This window comes from Morone saxatilis, unplaced genomic scaffold (assembly GCF_004916995.1).
Source record: "Morone saxatilis isolate NCDOM2014 unplaced genomic scaffold, NCSU_SB_2.0 Contig24, whole genome shotgun sequence".
Classification (NCBI taxonomy): domain Eukaryota; kingdom Metazoa; phylum Chordata; class Actinopteri; family Moronidae; genus Morone; species Morone saxatilis.
Window position 1 is genome coordinate 20545805 of NW_023339807.1, and position 18939 is coordinate 20564743.

General features: G+C 41.7%; 2 protein-coding genes across 3 annotated transcripts in view; one reads left to right on the forward strand and one right to left on the reverse strand.

Annotated features, from left to right (window-relative positions):
• Positions 1–1693: 1693 nt before the first annotated feature.
• Positions 1694–6695, reverse strand: si:dkeyp-97a10.2. Of its 2 annotated transcripts, none has more exons than XM_035672852.1 (6): positions 6339–6695; positions 5793–5849; positions 4735–5100; positions 3467–3706; positions 2405–2501; positions 1694–2077 (listed from the first exon to the last, which is right to left on the reverse strand). In XM_035672852.1, exons 2-6 carry the CDS (start codon positions 5842–5844, stop codon positions 2017–2019), a joined length of 816 nt encoding a protein of 271 aa, XP_035528745.1. In that variant the 5' UTR covers positions 5845–5849; positions 6339–6695; the 3' UTR covers positions 1694–2016. The 2 variants fall into 2 exon arrangements, with proteins under 2 accessions (XP_035528745.1, XP_035528744.1); XM_035672851.1 differs by having other exon boundaries at positions 5793–5852; positions 6339–6694.
• Positions 6696–8206: 1511 nt separating this feature from the next.
• The window catches only part of si:dkeyp-97a10.3, a gene marked incomplete in the record, with an annotated part of 12144 nt that continues 1411 nt past the window's right edge, over positions 8207–18939 (forward strand). Inside the window, 9 exon segments of the mRNA XM_035672850.1 lie at positions 8207–8597; positions 8813–8870; positions 11455–11799; positions 12950–13216; positions 15298–15585; positions 15947–16060; positions 16245–16306; positions 16466–18358; positions 18750–18939. Of these exon segments, the coding sequence (XP_035528743.1) occupies positions 8831–8870; positions 11455–11799; positions 12950–13216; positions 15298–15585; positions 15947–16060; positions 16245–16306; positions 16466–18358; positions 18750–18779 (3039 nt within the window).

Consider the following 18939-nt stretch of genomic DNA (forward strand, 5'->3'; position numbering starts at 1 on the left):
ACACAGTGTTGAGATAAGGTGCGTAGAAACTTCTGATTTCAGTGAGTGATCAGTATTCCACACTTATAACTCTACAATTCCCATTTCATTTTCATAATATTTCATCATTGTCTTTTCCATCTCGGGATAGAGCCTCAGGGAGCTATAAGCTGTATATACTATTCTTGGATCAGTTTTAAGGTCTGGAAATATCGTGGACTTTTGTAGCAACAAATGTTGCCTCTTTTTTTGATATATTTCAAATTATAGGCATAGAAAGTACAAATGATCTTTTGGCTAAAACTCCCAGAGGCACACCTAAACTTTCATGGCAGATGTTCAATTGCTTTTTCCTCCCACACCCGATATAACTTGCCCTGCATTTGGCCTCTGGCTCTCTGGTCTCGTTTCCTCCATGTGGTTCCATGTAGCTTTACGGAGTATAGCCATAACACAGCAGGGGGTTAGAGGGTTAATTTCTTATGTGGCGTGATGGGTGTACTGTGAACGTTAACATTGACAGTGTAGATGATAGTGTTTTCAGAGTTTTAACAAAAGTAAAATTAATACCAGAAGATAAATGTGTCCCACAGTGGGTGGGGACCACTGATCTGAAACTACAGCATATCAAGCTGCTTTTTAAGACCCACATTAAATTGGCAACAACGGATCAATGTTTAAGACGTCTGTTACAGGAGCTACAGCAGCAAACTTTTTCCCTTGGAGGGCCAAAACTGAAACTTAATGGTGTGTCACAGGCCAAAAGCAAACCCCTTTTGTGCTGTACAGTTAAGATGCAAAATGGTCCCAAGTTCCTTTAATTGACTAACTTTCGTTAGGAAAAATAATTAGGAATCCTATATATATATAAGAGCTTTTTCTTAAAGTATTTTTTTGGCCTTTTATTGCCTTTATTGATAGTGACTGCCAAAGATAGACAGGAAAGGGGGGCAGAGAGAGAGGGGATGACACACAGCAACAGGCCGCAGGTCAGATTCGAACCCAGGCCACTGCAGCAAGTTCGTACATGCGTCACACACGTCACCAGCTTTACCGACTGAGCTAATTGGGCACCCTTAAAGAGCTTTTTACCTCACAATAAATAAAACCAGCAGATTTATATTATAGTTTGACTAATAATTACTTTTAAAATTGAACCTTATGGTGGGCCAACTTGGCTCCATAGACCCCACTTTAGCCAGTCATGAACTCATCAATAAATAACCAAATTTTAGTTTTATATTTCTATTCTTGCAAGTTTTTTGTTTAGACTTTCATGTGCTATATGCATATTTTGGACATTAGTGAGTGATACAGACTGGATTATATTCATTTGCATCCTAAGAGAGAAAAGACCAATACAGAAAATTATAAAAAAAATTATTTTTATGAAATTGTTTTGGGGGGATTGGAAAAGGTTAGCTACTTTTAATCTCTTGTCCGGAGTACAAATATCTCATATACTTTATATACTGTGACCTATCATTATCCAGTAGTTTAGTTTTTTTTTTTTTAATTCCTGTCTTCAACCTTTTATTGAAAGTGTTAATAAATCTCGGCATAGCTGTGCACCTACATGCATAGTGACGGCATCAGTTTAATCATCTAATAGTAGATGAGAAAAAAATAACAATCCTGATAGAAAATTAATGGTCTGAAACTGTTTTTAAAAACTTTTTTTTTTTTTTTTTTAAAGATTTATTCAAATAACTTCTGAATCACTGAGTTTTGTCACATTCTGTGAAGGGCTTTTATTACAGTATACAGTCAATTTCAATACAATATGCAGTAGATACAAAATGATTACTTTATTAAATACACAGTATCAGGTGCACCCCAGCAGGAGGCAGTGTAAAGACATTGCTGGCACTTCAAGCTGTATATCCATATTTAGATATTTTGCCAGCAAGCAGTTCACTTTTCACATTGTTTCAATGCCGTGTAAGGTCATACTGCTCACAGGACAGGAAGTTCCAGTCCATTTCCTGTTCTCCTCTCTGAGACCTCTGAGTAACAAAGTGTTTCTTAGGCCAGTTTTTAAATGGTGTCATCCAAATGTTCGTGCAGCCTCTCTCCTCTGTTATTGTGCCTGTGTCTCCTGAAAAGAAACCAAGTGTCCAATTTAGATCAAACAACAGTGACAAACCATACTCTGGCTCCAGTAAACATGACAATTGTTTTGTCAGCAGGCAAACCCTGGCCTGTCATGCCTAATGTGTGTCACTTTTCACGTGGGAGGACACTCGCTGTGTAGAATTTTGCTGTTTTCATTTTGTACCCTTAGTTTTTTGTTTTATTTTTGTCCCTTTTTAAAGCATCTACTAGCAGTATCTTATTTCTTCTCAGTGTATGGGTTTATCACCAGAGCATAGCCTGAAATGAGATTTGTGTCTGTGCCTGCCAGTGTATATGTGCATCACTGTACCTCCACAGCAGAAATGCCAGCACTCCTCCAAACAGCAGCAGGAGGACGAGACACACTACAGCAGCTGCTGTCCCTCTGCCCTCTGTCTCACAAGGTGCTGTCAACCAGGAGAAAGACACCCAATGAGGGGGAAAAAAAAAACTACAAGTCATCTAACGTGGCTGCCCTAAAAGGTTAAAAAGGTCCCCTGCAATACGTCTGTACAGTCAGCAAACTGACTGGAACAACAGCAGCTAACAGGAGGAATCCTAAAATACCCCGACTGTCTTTGGATCATCACGTCTCTTGGCAGATTCGAAGAATTGCATTTGTCTCGCCTGTTTAGCAGCAGTGGTAGCAGCAGTAGCAGTAGTGCCGGTAGTGATTTATTGATCGCACAGTGGAAAATCCTTTATCACTGAAACACTACCAGTGATACAATACACAGAACAAAGTGCAATCAGGACATAGCTCAAGATACACACAAGGCACGGCATAAAGGGGGCCGATTTCTGAATATCCATGACACAACACAGTGAGCTGACTGTAAATGAGACGTTAATAACCATAGCCACCGTTTAATCAAATGGCTTGGACAAATATGGATTAGACATTAGGATCACATAATCACTTAGGGGTAAAATAAGTATTAAGGACCTTTTTTAATGTAAGAAAAAGCAGCAAGTGTAAATGATAGGCCAAAGTCTTGCAAATACTTCCTCCTTTTATCTCTGTTTTGGTCTCCACCAACTCCTGAGGGAAATATGTGGCCCTTTAGCTGCTAAATGCTCCACTATGAGCTAGGTGCTAACTTATTTTTGTGTGTGGGTTTTTTTTTTCTAAGGTTTTTTGCTGAAAACAGTCCCCTGCAGCTTGAAACAACAATTGAAACAACACTAATATGAATCTGTGTGAGTGAACCAAAACAGTAAAGTTTTGGGCTGTAAAACCAAAACAATGAGCAAAAACACTCTATAAAAATACTGACTACCGCAGCTGTAAGTAAGGTAAATAAATATATATTTCAGCCATACACTTTTTAAGTATTATTCATTTTATAAAGAAAAACAGAAAAACTGGTACCTGCTGTGTAGGTGGCAGTACTGTAGCCCAGCTTGTTGCTAACCATGCAGGTGAAGTGGCCACAGATTGGAGTCTTGGTCACAAACAATGTTGTTCCATCCTTGGAGACTGTACCCACAGTCTTGGTGATGGCGACTCTCTCGTGGAGCCAACTGAAGTTGGGGTCAGTCCCCCAGGCCTCGCCACAAACCAGGGAGGAGTGGGACACGTTGATGCTGACTGAGACGTGGTGCACCGCCTCTGTAAAGACAGACGAAAGGAAGTGAAGATAAGAAGGAAAAGAGGGTGGACGTAAAAACAGAGAGCCGGATAGAAATAAGACGGTATGTGAATTGCTTTGCTGTGGGCATCTATCTGTTATAAAAAATAAGAATAATGGCACATGGCTGTCCAAGAGGGTCTAACACAAAGAATCATGAGAGACGTTTAATGCTGTCAGAAGAAACTGGCTGAGTTTCAGAGACAATAATGAGACCGGAGAGTGAGGCATAATGTCTGAGAATGGGATGATGGAAAACCCTGGAAGCTGAGAGAGCAGATGTAGAGAAGAGTGGAGCTGATGAATTGATACTGTTAGAGCAGATGGATGAGAGTAAAAGCAAAGAGGCTCTGACAGAAAACTAGAAAGCTGCAATGAGAGACTGGAATCGTCAAAGAGACAAAAGTAAGACCTAGATAGCAAAGCCTATAGGCAAATTTAATTTAAAGGGTTTTGTTATTAAATGAGACATCCACCATCAAAAAAGAAACAATGCACACTGCCATCAAATCAAAACACATTCTTTATACTGATGGAGTTAACACTAGAAACACATTTCTACATAAACTGCCTCTGAAAGCTTTTTAAAATGATAAAGGGCAGGACCCACACCTAAACACCCACTGATGCTTCTAACCGTATGACCTTTTTCTGGCCTATAGATCAGTGGGACTGAATCTAATAATTATTTTTCATTATCTGGTAATCTTTCATCTTATTTTTGCAATAGTCTATACAATAACAGAGAATAAGGACAAATGCAAATGTTCAGGGTTTCACAGAACTGAAAATATCAAAGGGATTCAGTCAGCTTTGAACCTCACACTTCAGGGGCGCTTTGTACCGGGGGGTGTCATAGATTTTAATCGGACAGAATTACTGGAAATGGAAAATAACTCAGAATGGGACCAGGATCAATTGGTAGTGTACTACTACTCCATTAATTGACTTATTGTTTCAGCAATATCTATAATGTTAAAGACTTTACATGCAACAGATCATACTGTACCATACATCCTGACGATGCAGTGTGCAGTGGTCTTGGCCCCTTTGTGATCCATCACAGTCACAGCGTACACGCCGCTGTCCGCGTTGCTGTAACCATTAATCTGAAGTGCCGTCTCGTGCTGCTTCACATTCATTTGGACATTTGGCCTTGTATTGTCACACTTGAGGCTTCTATCAGGGCACGTGGCCAGTGTCACTCTCTTGGTATCAACTCCAGTTTCAGACTCCCGTTCCCAGGTTACATTGAAGACCGACTCCAGGGGTCCCACCTCGATCCGAGCATTGAGAACCAGCTTGGAGCCGGGGATTACGTACACAGGCTCCTCGTTGAGGATGTGCACTGACATACACTGGAGCCCACATGGCACTGAGGACAGAGATTAGACCATTTGTTATTGCATGCTCATCAGAATGGTGCTTAAGCTTACATGCCTCATGCAGTACATGTTTACATTCAGATGTAGTATGATTCACAGCATTTCAATTCATCAGTGTTGACCTTTTTGGCTTTTGAAGGGTTTGCACTGTTTGGGCAGCATGAGAAGCTAATAAAACAAACAATGGCATAATACTTCATCTCTGTCCCCAGCATGTACTTTATGAATATGTATGGCTGCTTTCTGTCAAACAATGTCAAGCAATGATTTATAGTGCATGTCAGTCATGCCTAATGTGATATCCATCAAACCTCATCAATATCCTAAAATCTGTGTCAAAACTGCAGTGGAGCTGATAGAGCCCGTGCATTTACCCCAAGGAGTATTAATCACACGTCTTAACTTGATAGGCAAAGGATGGAAATGTAAATAATGTAGGTGTGGTTATTAAAACAGAAATCAATTATACAAGAGTTCTTCTTCTCTGCATTTGTGGGAGGAGGCAACATCGAACCGGTGCTGTGATCTTTCTGTTGTGTTGTCAGAGAATAAAAGGATGCTACTGTCTTATTTCGTACACAAGGAAAAAAATAAAATATTAAATCTTTTGCTTTCTTTCTGCAGTTTCTAGCAGGTTTTAAACAGAAATCATTAGGATGGTGGATATAACAAAAAGCCTTACTCAAGAGAAGCAGCAGGGTAACTCTCCAGCACAGGAAACACTGTAGATCCATAACACCTGCTGATATAGACAGAGAACAGAGAGGAATTTGTCCATGACCTCAGCAACAGCACACCATTTCCTCTGTACTTGTGTAGCCACTACAGCAAGAATAATAACACCACCTCCAGAGAAAATGTGAAATTAAAATGAGAGCAAAAAACAATTAAAGAAGCATGTCCCTCTATTAAAAAACTGTAATCCAAATGTTTAGGGTATTCTTTTTTTTCCTAATTTGTTTGTGAAGTATCCAAAGAACAACAGCACTGGCACTGCAGACTGCACTAGAATCAGAACTTGGAACAAAATAGGGACGAGTCTACTGCCAAAACCAAAATGAACCCCCTCAAGCACAGCTGCTACAACAAAAACAGAGAAAGAGGAAACGCTGATAGCAGTGCAAGAACACAACCCAACCTGCATGCATTAAATATAACCTGGAATTCCCTTTTGCTGTTTACCTTGAAGTTATTCACATCAAAACCCCCTGGAGTGGGATTCACCTACCTCTCCAAAGTTGAGACAAACAACACAGTCGAACCAGAGCTCTTCCACTCTTACGTTCACTTTCTCAGAGGTTAAGGTGCAGTGCAATTCACTCTGCAAGTGGATTTATGGCCCAAAATAATAAAATATCTTCATAGCAGTTGCCATTGCATTACAAGAAATAATCTAGTTAAAGATGACAGTTCCTAGATCTACAGCTGCTCCTGCAAACAATATCAAACAGGAGTTAAGCTAAATGTCTTCCTCCTCTCTCTGGCTCTTTGTCTCTGCTTGTCAGGTCCAGTCAGCGAGTCACGTACTATAGGCGTCACCTTGTTTTCAAGCAGCTTCCTCTCCCCAACTTCCCCTTTTCCCTGTACAGTAAAGACTGCTTTCTGCTTTGTGCTTTAAATAAGTGGACTTTCCATTGTAAAGTCACCCCTTCTTATTTCCAAACCCCCCCACCCCTCCTCTGGCCTGTGTCCAATAACCCCCTCGCACAACAATACAACATGTCTGATTTTGATTTTCACACCACTGTTTGTAAACACAGATAAAATGCAATGGTATTCTTTTGAAGGGAAACCAGTTACAATGTTGGAACTCGGTCTTATGAAATAGGCTTTGTACTGCAGCCTTCTTATCCAGCACGAACACTATTTGGCCTGCAGACATTGTCTTGGCCTTGGATTGTAAAGAGGAGGTAATACATGAATTACTCCATTCTTACATTTTCTTCAATAATTGTCTCTTGCATGCAACTGAGAAACACCTTCAAGCACGTAAAGGGGAATGCAGACGAGTTTATTCTGGTTCCCCTGGGAAAGTTCAGCAGTCTTTGTGAAAATGGAGGGGGAAAAAAAACTTCATAGACAATAATTGGGGAGCTTATTTAGTGACCCATGTTAAGTTCATATTCTGGCCTTTTCTGAACACACATAAATTGGAATTTTCAACATCAGCTAGTTGCAACAAATCTTACATCAAACAAGATGGGGTAATATAACTGCAAGCTCCAGAAACTACTGGCTACTAAATAGACCTTGAGATAAGATTTGTCAGCTACACACTACCAGAGCAAGTGATACATATAATGCCATCACTTATTCAGGGAGTTTAGCTCTGCAGTGTCTCACTTTATGAAACGCATCCTGGAGTACAGATGTAACAAGTTATTTCAAACTGATTGCAAATACAAATGGATTTATAGAGGGTTTATGAATAATCATGGGAATCACAGCTGTGGCTCCCACTGAGTTCTTTGCCTACAGAGGAGTGCTGTTAGCTGGAATTAACCAGTGGGTGGCACTGATACATCAGCTGAAAAATATCAACACTTGGCCCTCATTTTAGCCTCTTTTCTTTCATCATATGCGTGTGGTTCCATGTGAAAAATAATTTATGTCTGCTTAATGTACTCTCTTATGCAATGATATGGATTAATGTGAAGCAAAACCGAAGAACTGAATCTATAAAGATGTTATTATCTAATTTGTCAACCACTTTATCAGATCACAGCTGCTATGTCATGCTATGTATCCAGGGCAAAACAATAAAATGACCGTCAATCATGAATTTTTTAAGGAAAACAAAATAAAATAATTATATTCTTTTGAAAAGTGATATGGTCATCTATCTTTATATGCCTGATATGTACTAATCTCCAAACTCTTCAAAAAAACTAAAAGGAACAAATTATTCACTACCTTTTTATTTTCTGATAGTCTTTGAATACATCTCTATGTGACGTGTAAAAATATCTAATACTTTTCTTTTTGGTATTTGATCCCTGGTATGTTACCATTAAAATGCAGTAGCGGAATGAAACAAGGCATATTTATAATAATACGATACAACTTTTTATTGATGAAAATGCTGTACATGTGACGGATATATTATCATGTTACATTATTATCATTATATGTTTAGGCTGATGCATCAGTGTATAAGCAGCATTTCACTGTAGTACCTGGTCAAAGTGGATTGGACCACCAACTGTATATAAAGTTCATGTTTTTTAGAATGCTAAATCTTAATCTGAAACCTTACTTGTAACTACAGCTATCAAATAAATGGCCAGTACTTTCCTCTGAACTGTACCTCTCCTTCCCACCACTGGTTGCAGATAAATGGCTGCGGGCTATTTAAGGAAACAGGTGCGCCTTCGAAAGGTAACAGTGGAGAAACAGGAAGTAGACTCAGTTGTAAGCAAACACAAACCGATACGGAACAATATTTCAGCACCAGAAATGAACATGAGGGCAGTGGGGAAATATTTTGGTAAGTTTCATACACATAGATCCTGACATCGCTGCTCACAATGTTTGTTTTTGTCACATATAACCTGTATTAGATTATAAAGGCCTACAGCACAAGAGGCTGGCGACAGCTGGGTTTGTGTACAGCCTTTTTATTAGAGAAATCCTGGCTAAAAGGTATCAGAAAAGTAATTTAGAATATTATACATGAGAGTTTAATCTGTTTTTAATTTGCAGACCGGCCTGACTGACGACATGAGACAACCTCTGCTTCTTATCAGTCTGTCCCTGGCAGGTAAACCCATTTGCATTCACACTTTCCATTTCTTCCCTCCTATTCCAACAACTAACGTTGAAATGGTTGAAACAACTCACAAAAGCCTTTAAAAGAAGAGTATCTGTAGAGTCTGTACTGTAGGAAAAAAAACACACAAAAAAACCACACAGGTCAGGGAAGAAAAGATGTAGTATTCCAAGCACGTTCATAAAAACAATCGCATTTGAAGCAGAAAGCTCGTCTTAAACCTGCGCGGCTGCATTCCACTCTGTGTGCACAGACTACTGAATGACGTGGTGCCTTCAGGGTCTCCTCCCAGCCTCTTAGATCTGAGCTCTGGGCCTGATTGGAATGACTGGGAGGCTATTTTCTTTATGCCATTTGGTATTTTGTTGATAGGGACGGGCGAGACTGCAGTTTTTGAATACAGTAGTGAAAGGATACGTGGTTGTTGTTCATGCATGAACCATAGACCTACTACCAATACCAATACTTGACCATTGTTTGTTAAAATGTGACTTTAAAAGTGTTATTATTTACTCTAGGTCAGACTGCTTTATAAAAATCACAGGGCCCATCCTGGTTTGCATAACTACTTTATTTATTCCTGTTTCCTGTTCCTGTTTAAAAACTATAATCACTAACTGTTGGAAATTACCTACAGTAGCTCTTTCCAATAAATAAATAAACTATGTATTCATGAGCAGTTTCGTGCCTCAAACAACAATATAAATTAAAAAGTATTGACAGACAGAACACATTGCTAATTTTGGTTTCATTCATTCATTGACAATAACAAAATTATAGAATAATGCCACACTTACCCTTAAATTGCAATGCATTGTATATTTGTGCATAATGTGATTGTTAAAAGTGTTGGATGCATAACAGTGAAAAGATATATATTTTAGGTATTTCTGCTGCAGCAGCAACATAAGCACATAACATAACATTAGCACTAGGAATGTAAATGATATTTTAATTTGTTCATTAACTAAGGGTTGTTGTTCATGCATGAAAGATAATAATTAAAGTAATAATCAGCAACATTTTAACAAATCATTTTGCTTCTCTATGTCAAATAATATTACAAATATTGTGATTCAACCTACACTGTTCAGAAGATTTTACATTTTGTATTCCAAATGCCTGGGGCTTGTCGCTTTCTCTGACAAACTCACTCTGGGGCACAAGCAGAGGTTTATTTTACATTTCCAGAAACTGTTGTTAGTCTGGAATATGTGGAAGAAAACAGACAGTGTGAATGAACATTTATACCCATTCGACCCACCTATAGAAACCTAAAGTTCAGCAACAGACACTAAAAAAAACATTTCTGGCTGCCAGTTTATCTCTGAATTAACAATGGCAAAGAGCCCAGAAGTCATGCCAACAACTGTAGTAACATTGAACTGATGATAAAATTGTAAACCACACAGTACAAATCACCTTCATAGTTATATAATGTATACAACTCTTACTGTACAATCATACTTGCTAATATGAATGACTCTTCTAACCTTGGAAAAACAATCCAACATCGATACTGTGCTGCGTCACTCATGGGTGTTTCTCCCTTCTGACTCATCACTCTTTATCTTTCTGTCTAGTGAGAAAGCAACAAGGCGGCTGATATTTTCAAACACTGAAACACTTTTGTTGTTGTGTGGGAACCTGGAATCCATCTTGCTGTTGGCTCTTGCCATTTTATTCTCCGCTCCCCTGTGAAAACTGTGTAAAGGCAGTCCAGCGAGACTGATCAGGACCATATTGATTTGATTCACTACAAATCATTGGCCAGAGCATTCTTGCGTGGTAGCTGTTATATGCCAGTAAAAGGCCATTGAAAATTCATCCTGGGTTTTTTCCTGCCTGAATCTATAATACGAACACAAACAAGAGGGAGGACTGGCAGCCAAATACAACAGCACAGATTTTTTTTCCCCCATCTTCCCATCTTCGCTCACATACAGACTACAAATGGACAGCACAGTTAAATGCCTGAATGTGTAAAATCAATGCTTCTTTACAACATTGTTTTTGAAAAAAATGCCTATGCACCACTGATTCTTGAGAAGAGAGACAGCAAATATGATTTCGACACGGCTTACGTTAAGTCAGGCTAACAAAAACACAAAATAGATGTTTAGCTTGGGATCACTTACAATCCAAAAAACATGGTGTGAAATCTACGAGGAAGGAAAGAGTGTGTACCTTACTAATGGGTTTTTACCCCTTGAGCCCGCTCTTTGTGTTTATATAGATTTTGTCCTCTGCAGTGAAAGAAGTATTTAAATCCTTGCTTGAGTAAAGGTACCATTCAGTGCATTCAATTCACAATAAAAAAAATCAATAGCCTATATTTTGTGGGTTGTGGATATATAATTACTGTCTTGGGTTTAAGTACTTTATATACTGTTAGGTGGTTCAGTACAGTGGTTCCTAACAAACGTGTCAAGGGGTCATGATCATGGATGTCGTGAAATGATCAATTGCTACACAAATATTGGATAATTTGACCTTGTACTTAAATAAAGTACTTAAGTAAATGCACTTAGTTACTTTCAACTACTGATTCTCTCTCCTTTTGTGTTCTGCTTAGTCCTTTCTGCCAATGTGCTGGCTCAGGACCCGGTACAGATCGCGTTCCAGACAGACCCAGTGCTGGTTCAAACTGGTACTGATGTCGTATTCACAGTGCTGACAGTGCCCCAGGTCCTGTCCATGAACTGGCTGTACCAAGGAGTCACTCTGGGTCTGTGGGCTGGAGGAGCCTCCGTGGTTAACCCGGTGCCCCAATTCCAGGGCAGGCTCACCATCTCTGCCACCCAGCTCCGAATCGGAGGTTCCCAGCTCCGAGATGCGGGGAACTACACGGTGGAGGTGACCCCCATTGTTACAACCGGCCTGGGTGCTAACTCCAGATCGATACAGCTGAGGGTGTTTGGTAAGAGATAAAGAAGTGTGCCTGCGACTTCATATAAGAGAGACGAAGAGGAGGGTGAGGGAAGGGAAGCTGGGAGGAGTGCTGTGGAAGAGGGAGGTTTTGAGGCAAGCGATAATGTTAAGGAGGAACAGAAGGAAGTAAAGAGAGAAGAGGGAGGATTTGGGGAGTAAGAGAATTAGTCTGGGAGGTATAATGAAATTAGTGACCCATAGTTGGCGACGTAAAATTAATGAAAAAGGAGGAGGGGATGAAGCGAGTGGCTCAGGGCTTTATGCTAATTAAATCTCATTTGATATGCAGTGCTCATGCTCTTAGATGTTTGATATTGTAGCAGTCTAAATGTAGCGACACATTTACATACAGTACATACAGTAGGCTATTTGCATTCATTTATATTCAGTACTGTAATGGAGCCTGAACAGCTGAGTGTCTCTATTTTCAGTCACCAGCCCACGCTGCAGGGATGACGTGCAGTCTTCCTCATCCCTCTTACCACCTGCACTAATGGGGTGGCAGGGTGTCCAATGGTTAGAAGCACTAGTCTATTATTGCTGAAAGGTCGCATTCTCCAAACTCACAACAGCTAGTTTATGTCATGGAATAGACGAATCCTTGAGCACGCCTCTCAACCTCCCACTTACTCACTCATAACTTACTCTGGAACTGAGAGCCAGCTAAAATCCTAAAAAAAAAAAAAACTAAAATGCTTGCGCTGAGTCACAGACAAGTGTACAGAAATGCAAGTGATTAGAGATATTTGGTTGTTGCTCAAACGTTTTTGTTTGTTTGCTCTTGCTGCGGTGGTTCTCTTAGTCACAGCCTCCTCCGTCCGTACGCCCCCTCTTCTCCCTCTCCAATTATTTAACTTAGGCTGCCCGCCAAGAGGCATCTAGGCTACTACTCATACCGTCTGCCCCCTTATTCACCATCTGTGCCTCTATCTGAATCCTGTCCCTTCTCAGCTCTCACTTGCTTTGATTACAGCAAATTATCCTCAACAGTAACATAAAACTGCCCTCTATTGTTCTGTCACTCCAACTTTCTTATATTCTGATGCTCTATACCTACAGTAATAGTGCCTTTAGAAACCATTTCTGGATAATTCTTCTTTTGCAGCTCTTCGATAAAACATTTTTTACTCTCTCTGTAGATGCAGTGGCCGGGGTGAGTCTGTTTGTTCCCTCAATAGCGATGGAGGGGAAAAATGTGTCTCTGAGTTGTACGTGGACTGCTGGGACGGAGATTACAGTCCAGTGGGGCAAAGGAGGTGTAGCCATCACAGCCAACTCCAGGATCACCATCTCTGGCGGCTCCCTGGTCATCAACCCTGCCAACCGGAGCGATACCGGGGAGTACACATGTACTGTCAGCAACCTCGTCAGCGCCCAAACTGCCACACAGAGCCTCACTGTCTACTGTGAGTTTGCACTAATCAGGACAAGCAGCAGCTAATCTGATGTAGCCCCTGCAAATAACAGTAGCTTATCTATTATCCACATTGCAAGGAATACAGTGTGCTGGATTGCACTTAGATTGCACAGGACATTTACCCATAAGCTTGTTGTACTGCTTCTAGCTGTGTCTTGATCACATCTTTATTTCTGATTTGACAGTCTAGTAATATCGCAATCACCCCAAGCGCATACTAAAACGGCTCCACATTGTTGTCCTCTAACATCAAACAGAGGTTTCTTTCCCCCGGTGAAAAACACATCAGATTTTAGGTGTTGTTCATATCTGCTGGGGCTATGCAAGTAATCTAAGTCATGTTAATTTTCAGTCACCACTTCCTGTGGCCACAAAAATGTTTATCTCACACACCAGACTTTCATTTGTTCAAACGACAATAATGTGAATCTATATTATCACAATCAAAGGGGCTGTTACAGTCTTGCTTTCTATTGAAATTATTTTCAATATTGATTCATCTTATTGATGACACACTGTTTGGTTTGTTCTGCATGCTTGCTTCGTTGTCTTCCGGCATAACAAAAAAAAACAACTTTCAAACGTGCCAATCCATTTTTTTTTTTTTACAAATCATAACAAAAACAACATATCTGAAAATAAAACACATCACCTTTGACGACCGACACACAGCAAATAACCATGAACCTGGCGCCCGGTTAGCTCAGTGGGTAGAGCTTTGAGAAACCCAATGTACCCGAGCTGAGTCCTTGCTGCAGCGTCCCAGGGTTAGAATCCGACTTGCGGCCCTTTGCTTGGTGTCATCCCCTCTCTCTGCCCCCCTTTCCTGTCTGTCTTCAGCTGTCACTATCATATAGGCAATAAAAGCCCCCCAAAAAAACATGAACCCTCGCCCTGCGCCACAGCTGAAGTGATTAGTTCTAGACTGAAATAGACTCATGGCTCCTCACAGCACCACCCAGGGTCAACCATAGAAATGGCTCCAACACTTAGATTTTTTTTAATGAACTGCTCAGTCCATGAATGATCAGAATATAGAGAAACATACCCCTCATGCTTTCCCTGAAGCTAAGGTAGCATTTTGAAATGTCCTGTTTTGTCTGACCAACAGTCCAAAAACTCAGATTGTTGATTTATAATAATATGAAACGAAAAAAACCAGCAAATACTCACATTTGAGAAGCCAATCAGCAAATATTTTTGCCTTTTTGTATTGATTGATCATTATAGTTTGACATTTTGGGAAATACGCTTATTAGGTCTGTTGCTGAGAGTTAGACGAGAAGATGTATACCACTCTCGTGATAAATCATGTTGGTTCCAGCCTCATATTTAATAGACGTCATTTATTCTCTGTTTTATCTGTATAAAAACTGAAGTGTAAAAACGATAAATTGCAGTTTTATAGGGGGTTGTGTGCTGGATTGTTTCTTGGACTATTTCCAGGTGTAGTAACATGTCACTGTGAAGTATGCAGGCAACCAGTGGAAAACAGCAAGCATAATTCTCAAAATATTATGCTCTAATTCCCAAAATGTTGGACTATTCCTGTAAGAAAACTAAACTGGTGTACCGTTTTTATTACCTCATACAGCTTGAAATACAAGGCATAGTACACGGTACTATATGTAAATGGTAGACTCACTAACACCAAACTGTGTTGAGGAGCAGGCTGCAGTATCTTGTATGAGAAGTGTCTACTCATTATGCTGTACTTTCTTCAGCCTCTGTGCAGGATTTGAAATGCAATGCCCCTTCTCTGCCAATCAGACTTTTAAGGTAAAAGTGACTTGTTGATTCAAGAGGTGGCAGCCATTGTGATTTTTAAATTTAACATCCAACCAGAAAGTGCACAGCTCCTTCATTAGCTGAGTAATATGCTGACAACGTCAAAGAGGGCTCATCAAAATGCTTCAGCCAGAGGAGGTGAAAAATTGACAAAATGATAAGCCTTTTAGCAGAATACATAATCTGTGCTTTTGAACCAGCTTCTTTTGAATACAGATTTTCCTTGTTGTACCAAACGTTATTGATGCTGATGATGATGTCCTCTGATCATCACCAAACCAGATGGCCCTGACACCCCCGTGTTGACCAAGCAGACCCCGAAAAAGTGTGTCGGGGGAGGGGATGTGTTGGTGGGACAGACGGCGCGTCTCACCTGCACGTCTAACTCACTGCCCCCTGCCCTCTTCACATGGCAACATGACGGACAGCCGGTCGCATCCAGCCAGCCGGACAGCGGGGTGCTCACCATTCAGACTTTCTCAACCAATGAGAGCGGCCAGTACGTCTGCACGGCCAGAAACAGTATCACTGAAGCCACGTCGGAGCAGGGGACAGTCTTGGCCATCGTAGGTGAGTTATGGTGGGCGCTGACCTCTCTGTGACTGATAATGATGACGGTTGGTTTTGGAATCCGTTCCTGTATCTGTCTTCTCGACAGGAGAGGGACATAAAGTATCCTGGGAGATTGATCTGCTGAGAATGTGGTCAAAGTCATCCAGTGACTTTCACACATACTTTCTCCTCCCTTTATTTTCATTTCTTTCTCTCGCTGTCTCTCTCTCTGGTATTACTTTATCATCCTTTTTTAGAATCTTCCCCTTCTCTCCTCGATCTTTTTTTTTTTTTTTCGTTTCCTCCTCTTGTCTGTCTGAGCTCCAGACTCATTATCTTTATTAATTCTCCCCCTTTGACACCATTCTTTCTATTTCAGACACGTGTCTAAATGTAGGGGAAGTGGTGGGGATTGTGATTGGCTGTTTGCTGCTGATCATAATCATCATTCTCCTCATCGTGCTCATTGTCTTTCTCATACGAAGGAGGAGGGGTAAGTCTTTTTGTGCAATCATTTTGTTTGTCCACTTTTCATTTCGTTGTTTTTTTTATGTTGAGACAAACACTTTTTGATGATCTATATGTGCGTTTAGAATTTATGTAATAGCTCGGTCACTAAAGTGATATATATATGTAAAAATATAGTACTATATATTTTGTTACTTCTATTATTACAGTACAACAGAGACAAAGAGACATTGCGTTTGTGCAGAAGACCAACCCAAATCCCAGGCCTATAGTAAGCCCCAGTAAAGTTTACATATGATTCACTATTGATTTTGTTTATCTTGCCCATGTGATGGTGCGAAAGGGCTTTCCACAAATTAACCGTCTCATTCCATTTCTCTTTTGCTGTCTCTTCTCTCCCTCCCATCATTTTTCATCTGCTCCCATTAAGCCTCCAGATCCACAACCTAATGGTGCAAGGGATTTGGGCCAAGGTCCCCACCCCCCCCTCTATCAAACACACACACGCCACCCTAACCACTTATACACAAACCCGCGTGAAAACCGTAACTACCCACAGACGCCGCTGCCGAACGGCCTTCATAACTCAGACACACACCAGCACCATAGTCGACGAACCCACACAAATGGACTCCTACACAGATCTATTCAGAACACCAATTCTTACCCACACAATGGCATTGACAACCCGGCTTTCACACGCACTGATGCTCAGAATGCAAACACACTCCCGAACACACAGCAGCAAAATCATAACATTGTCATACAGGCTGGGGCTGCCCAGGGCGCTGCCCAGCCGCCGGCAGTCCACGTCAGCCTTAACACACAAACTGCCCACCAAAACAACAATGCACAACTGCCCACCATTCATGTCAATCTTAACTCATACCCAACCAATGGCCAACAGGCTCAGCAAGACAGCTCATTTCCTCTCACCAACACAACCAATAATAACGCTTCAGAAATCCAACAAAACTCATTACGTGCAATGCAATTAAATCCCATAATGCAAAGTGGGCAGTCCTATATTGGTGACCCCCGGCTGAATGATCACATAGTAAGTCACCAAGCTCAGCCTGATCTTATTCCAACTGGATACACACACTATAATAGTAATAACACTTCTCAGCGAAACGCCAATACACAGACATACCAGCAGGAGCCACACCCTCATAGCAGGTCTGAGAGAAACTCAGGGAGACATGATGCCACTCCCAGCTCCTCCCGTCGACAGATGCCATGGGATTGCCTCCGAGGGACACCAGCATATCCTGGAGGACAGACATCACCTGAGACCTCTGACACTACAGACTACACTACCCATCCTCCCATGCGAGAGGAAAGAACACCAAACAGATATCAGCCTCGACCTCAGAGCCAAACCACTTTGCTGAGCAGAGCTCCACCCAGACAAGATGCACCATCAGTGGACAGACAGACACGGAGCCGTACAACTGATCTTCGAGTCCCAAACACACGCAGTGTAACACAGCTTGAGGCTGCACACCACACACAGAGAAGCCCCCGCACACAAAGGGAGAGTCCTCAGCGAGACATCAGAGGTTCGCCTGGTAGCCAGACAGCCCCCAGGCAGGAAGCCACACACAGCAATAACCCCCAGGCAAGGCCTCTCATGAGCCAGCAGGCCTCTGTAGGCCACTTTGCTGTGTCACAAGGACCCATGACACAGCAGGGACTGACTGCACCGCAGGGTGCAGATACAAGAGCTTTGGCTGATCCTAATCACCTTCCACAGGCACACATGGCCCAGCAACATAGAGCAGCACCGATCCAAAAACCAGCACAAGGCCTGGGCACACAGACACAGACTGTCATACATGGTGCCAGTCAACCTCGCCAAAGAGGCACTGCTCCAGTCCCATACTCTTCTGCCCAACCCAATCCCAGTAACCTAACCCAGGCTGCACTTACAGCCCACACTGAGAGGACTGAAACATTTCAGAACCGGAAACAACAGACCCAGGCTGCCTTGCTTCACCCCGGACAACAGGCACAGGCTCCTGTTGCTGGGGCTCAGCCCCCACCAACTCCTCCTCCTGTTATCCCCCTCACACAGTTTCAGACCCTCCCCAAGAAGCACACCCAACACAAATCCCCAGTTAGAGGTCCTCAGCCCCCCAGACCTCCTGTCAACATACCGGTGTCTCAACGACACCTACAAGTACAACATCGTCCCAATCCTGCCACGATGCCGACCAGCCATCATCACCATCATGGAAATGCCCACATGCATGTCGGTGCACACAGGCATGAACATGCCCGTGGCCACGGGCACCCTGCCCACTTCACCCACCCACGGCAGGTGAGTGAGACACAGCATGATAGTTTGAAACTGCAGCCAACAGATGCCATATGTTGATATTACAAATTTCCAGCACATGGTTCTCTCTCAGATGAGCACTTACAGCTGTCATGTCATACTTCCTCTGTACTTGCATGTGTGCGGTGTTATAGGCCTGCTTCTACCTACACTGTCTCCTCAACAGTTTTGTCTGTAGTGTGTTATTCTTGAAGGATTTTTGACAGCACTTGAATTTTTACAATTGACAATCTTCTTGGTGCCATAAAAATGTATTTAGTCTTGAATGTTTGTGACACTGTGGCAGATTTTAAAAGTAGCATTGTATGTCAGAGGTTCTGCCTCTTCTTCTGCATGACATGTTGGCAATGAAAGGTTTGTTGTGTCTTTCCAGCAACAGGCTCAAAGAGGAAGACCAAGATGATGACAGATGTCAGCAGACTACACTCCACAATGTCCCGCATCCACTGACACAAACAAACAGCTGACAGACGTGATCCAATATACCACCAAGCAAGACTGACTGCACAATGTTGTGCACTCAAAAAAGCTGTCATTCCTTGCAATCTCAGTCCTAAAGTATT

What these genes read in the sequence shown, in the direction of transcription:
- si:dkeyp-97a10.2 (XM_035672852.1), bottom strand. Translation starts at nt 5,844, where the DNA reads ATGGATCTACAGTGTTTCCTGTGCTGGAGAGTTACCCTGCTGCTTCTC. An exon ending in TACCCTGCTGCTTCTCTTGA is followed by an intron (nt 5,101 to 5,792) that starts GTAAGGCTTTTT and finishes CTCTGTCCTCAG; the next exon opens with TGCCATGTGGGCTCCAGTGT. An exon ending in CTGGCATTTCTGCTGTGGAG is followed by an intron (nt 2,078 to 2,404) that starts GTACAGTGATGC and finishes GTTTCTTTTCAG; the next exon opens with GAGACACAGGCACAATAACA.